The sequence below is a fragment of the Salvelinus sp. IW2-2015 genome, unplaced genomic scaffold, assembly GCF_002910315.2.
Source record: "Salvelinus sp. IW2-2015 unplaced genomic scaffold, ASM291031v2 Un_scaffold2771, whole genome shotgun sequence".
NCBI classification, from domain to species: Eukaryota; Metazoa; Chordata; class Actinopteri; order Salmoniformes; family Salmonidae; genus Salvelinus; species Salvelinus sp. IW2-2015.
Window position 1 is genome coordinate 68,487 of NW_019944073.1, and position 4,736 is coordinate 73,222.

The 4,736-nt window shown below is 49.7% G+C and overlaps 1 protein-coding gene across 1 annotated transcript in view; it reads left to right on the top strand.

Moving 5' to 3' along the window:
• The window catches only part of LOC112074705 (leucine-rich repeat and transmembrane domain-containing protein 1), a 10,872-nt gene extending 7,567 nt beyond the window's left edge, over nucleotides 1-3,305 (top strand). Inside the window, exon 3 of the mRNA XM_024141819.2 lies at nucleotides 1,787-3,305. Coding sequence (XP_023997587.2) covers nucleotides 1,787-2,280 — 494 coding nt within the window. The 3' untranslated portion in view covers nucleotides 2,281-3,305. The remainder of the gene's footprint in view (nucleotides 1-1,786) is intronic.
• The last annotated feature ends 1,431 nt before the right edge of the window (nucleotides 3,306-4,736 follow it).

Below are 4,736 nucleotides of genomic sequence, written 5' to 3' on the forward strand. Positions count from 1 at the left end.
CGCAACAACGGGAGGATGTATCGCAAGTCAGAGAGTGATTGTAATAGGAAGAGCGGAGGGAGAGAGAGAGAGGGAGGGAGAGAGAGAGAAGCAGCAGGAAGGGAGGGAAGGGAGCGAGGCGTAGAGCGATGAGAGAGATCGTGGAGAGTCGGAGAAGAGCAGGAAGGTTTTGAAATCAGACAAGAAGTGCATGGGAGAGGAAGGGAGGGAGGAAGAGAGGAGAGGAGGGAGGGAGAGAGAGAGAGAGAGGGACGAGAGAGAGGGAGGGAGGGAGGGAGGGAGGGGGGAGGGAGGAGGAGGTGAGCGTTGAGGGAGGGAGGGGAGAGTAGAGAGAGGAGGGGGGAGGGATGGAGAGGAGAGAGAGAGAGGGTAGGGAGAGAGAGAGAGAGGAGGGAGAGAGAGAGAGGAGAGAGAGAGGGAGAGAGAGAGAGAGAAGAGAGAGGAGGAGAGAGAGAGAGAGAGGGAGGGGGGAGGCAGAGGAGGAGGAGGAGGAAGGAGAGAGGGAAGAAAGAGAGAGAAGAGAGCGGAGCGGAGGGAGGGAACGCGGAGGGAGGGAGGAGGGAGGCGGCGTCGGGAGGGAATGGGAGGGGAAAGGGAGGAGGGAGGGAGGGGAGGAGGAAGGAGGGATAGGGAGGGGAGGGAGAGGGCCGGGAGAAGAGAGGAAGGGAGGGAGAAGGAGAGAGAGAGTTGGGGAGGGAGGGAGCGGAGGAAAGGGACGGGGAGGAAGAGAAGACGAGAGGGAGGAGAGAGGAGAGAGAGAGGGAGGGTGGAGAAGAGAGGAGGGAGGGAGAAAGAGAGAGAGGAAGGGAGGGAGGGGGAGGAAAGAGAGAGAGGGACGAGAGAGAGAGAGAGAGAAGAAGAGGAGAGAGAGAGAGAGAGGGAGGGAGAAGAGAGATGGAAGGGAGGGAGGGAAGGAGAAGAAGAGGGAGGGAGGAGAGAGAAGGAAGGGAGGGAGAAGAGTAGTAGAGAGGGGAGGGAGAGGAGAGAGGAGATAGGGAGAGAGAGAGAGAGAGGGAGGGAAGGAGAGAGGAGGAAGGGGGAGGAAGAGAGAGAGGCAGGGAGGGATGGGAGGTTAAGAAGAGAGGAGGAAGGAAGAGAGGAGGAAGTAGGGAGAAGAGCGAGAGAGAGGGAGGGAGAGAGAGAGAGGAAGGGAGGGAGGAAAGAGAAGAGAAGGGAGGGAGGGAGGGAGAGAGAGAGGAACGGAGGGAGGGAGAAGAGAGAGAGAGGAGGGAAGAGAGAGAGAGAGAGAGAGAAAGAGAGAGAGGGGAGCGAGAGAGAGGGAGGGAGGGAGGGAAGAGAGAGAGAAGGTTATTTGTCTTCATTTAACCTGTCTACCGTGCTCTTTACTGCCTCATATTTGAATGTTCAGTCATTAACAGAATCAGGACACACTCGTTAACTCTGGCCATTTAATCTAAAAAAGAAATTAAGATCCTCTGGTAATTACCATCTCAGATCTCAGGTAGCCTTATTCAGGTCAGTGCTAGCTACTGTGATTAAAGGTAATTGTGACAGGAAGTTAGACTGAAGTCAGACATAGCATGTGTCACAGMGGGGTATTGCATGGCTGTTCTCAACAAGTGAAAACACACGGACACAGAGTCAGTCATCACACTTGTACTGCCTGTTAACTCCCTAGRATTCGGACCATAGCCTGGAAAACACCTGCAGCAGTGGTATTTTATATAGCAGAAAGGTTTTAGGCATGAAGCGAACATTCAGGGTTTCTATTGATATAATAACCTCCCTCCCTCTCACCACCGTCTCAATCTCTCTCCATTTCCAGGTGGAGTGGTGGATGAGGTCTCCTGCTCCCAACCAGAGGAGATGAAGGACAAAGATCTCCAGAATGTTCCCTACCAGCTCTTCCATTCCTGTATGACCACCAGCTACAACTACCTGTTCTCCAACATACACCACCTGGAGTCTGACAGGTCCAACAGGGGTCACACCCACGGCAACACACATGGCAATGGCAACCCGCACGGCCCCCTGGGAATGGGGGAGGGGTATGGAGGAGGGGGGAGTGGTCTCCCTGAGTGCGAGCCCAAGCAGAGACCTCGCCCGGTGAACCTGCGTCATGCCATCGCCACGGTGATCGTGACTGGCGTGGTGTGTGGCATCGTGTTGATGATGATGCTGGCTGCAGCGGTGTACGGCTGTGCCTACGCCGCCCTCATGGCCAAGTACCAGCGGGAGCTGAAGAAGAGTGAGGAGACGAGTAAGGGCGATCACGGCAGCGCAGACGAGAAGGAGCCACTGGAGAACGCTATCGCCTAGGAGATGGGATTGAGTGAACTGTGAACTTTAACCCACAAACTTTGAACCCTGTACCTGAAACTACTGTCATAGGTGTGTGTGTGTGTGTGCGTGTGCCCTGACTTAAAACTCAAATCTTCAGCTTAAACTTTAACCTCTAGTCCCGTGGACTAAACTGGGACCTGACCCAAAACCTTTGTCACCCTACCCATAACTCATGCCTGGTCTAAACCTTAACCAGAGGACAGGACAGCACATATCAACCACAGCTGGAGAAAGCCATCGCCTGTGACAGGTTTTGTTGGTATCAATAGTTCACCTCATAGTGAAAGTTGTAATGTTATTTCCCAACACAACATACCCCCCATGTTGTCCCATCCAAAACGACTAAATGCAAATAAGAGAACTACAGACCATATCTACTGAGAGTTGAAATCAGTACAAAGTTAGCACTTCAGAAGGGAAAGAGAGAAAGGAAGCTAGAAACGTCTTGTGCAGTATTTACCTAGCTTACATATCTACACTCCTTTACTTTACACTGATTGAACACGTTGTAATGTATCTCTCTGGATGAAAACCAGTGAAGACTGCTGTGGTGTGGAGCGGAGGCTTGGTACATCAGGTGCTGTTAATATATACTCGGCAAGGCACACATCTTTAGATCTCTGTGTCTGGGGTCTCCCAAATATATCACAACATATCAATTCCATTTCCTCTGAGGGTAGTACAAATGGATAGAAAACATGTTGATAAATGTTTTGTTTGTTGATTGTGTAAAATGTTATCTTCTGAATTATTAGTAGTTTGTATTTTGTTTGGTTTTCTTTGTAAACTATTGTTCATATCTTTTGATTCTGTCTAATTTTGAAGTGCAGATTCATAGTAGGCAGCTATAACTATACTATAGTGTGCTTTTTAACGTTTTATTTAACCTTTATTTAACCAGGAAAATACCCTTTAGGTAAGAAACCTCTTTTGGGAGGGTGACCTGGCCAAGAGGTTTGTGTGTGTGTGTGTGTGTATTTGTGCGTGTGTGTGTGTATGTATGTGCGGGATGTGAATGGATAGAAAAACATGTTGATAAATGTTTGGTTTGTTGATTGTGTAAAATGTTATCTTCTGAATTATTAGTAGTTTGTATTTTGTTTGGTTTCTTTGTAAACTATTGTTCATATCTTTTGATTCTGTCTAATTTTGAAGTGCAGATTCTTAGTAGGCAGCTATAACGTGTGTGTGCTTTTTAACGTTTTATTTAACCTTTATTTAACCAGGAAAATACCCTTTAGGTAAGAAACCTCTTTTGGGAGGGTGACTGGCCAAGAGGTTTGTGTGTGTGTGTGTGTGTGTGTGTGTGTGTGTGTGTGTGTGTGTTGTGTGTGTGTGTGTGGTGTGTGTGTGTGTGTGTGTGTGTGTGTGTGTGGTGTGTGTGTGGTGTGTGTGTGTGTGTGTGTGTGTGTGTGTGTGTGCGTGCGTGCGTGCGTGCGTGCGCGTGCGTGCGTGCGTGCGTGCGTCGTGCGGTGCGTGCGTTGCGTGCGTGCGTGCGTGCGTGCGTGTGTGTGTGTGTGCGCGCTGAAGGAGAAAATATGCATATTTCCTTAATGTGTGGAAGATGGATGATTCTACAAGCAATAATGAAACAAAACTAAAATAAACATGAACACATGGGTTGGTCTTTTCATTCACACACACGCACACACAACACACACACCACACACGCACACACACAACGCACACACACACGCACGCACACACGACACGCACACGCACACGCACGACGCACCGCACACGCACACGCACGCACACGCACACCACCAACACACACACACACACCACAACACACACACACAACCACACACACACACACACCACGTGTTGGGGATGACATAATTGGACGTGAGCTATTGTGCTATTGTGCCAGCAGCTATTGTGGGGCCTGCATCATGAATTACACTGCAGAGTGATGGAGACAGAGGAGGATGTGTGTGGAAATGGGAATGTGCTTCAATGTGTGTACGTGGTGTACGTGTGTACGTGTGTATGTGTGTACGTGTGTACGTGTGTACGTGTGTATGGTGTACGTGTGTACGTTGTGGTACGTGTGTACGTGTGTACGTGTGTGTGTCATCATGCTTGCGTGTGACAGAGCAGAGAGAAACAGTCAAAGTCACCTCTAACCTATTTCTGTGAAACTCACAGGACCCTAAGGGCTATCAGTCCATATGACCCTGTGAGTTTGTGTTCCACACCAGGAAACACGTTAGTGTTCTAGAAGCTGCCTGAAGATCAGCTAGCCATACAGTAAAGACCCTCCAACCAGAGATGCGCACACACACACACACACACACACACACACACACACAACACACACACACACACCACACACAACAACACACAACACACACACACACACACACACACACCCACACCACACACACACACAACACACACACACACACACACAGGCACACACACACCTA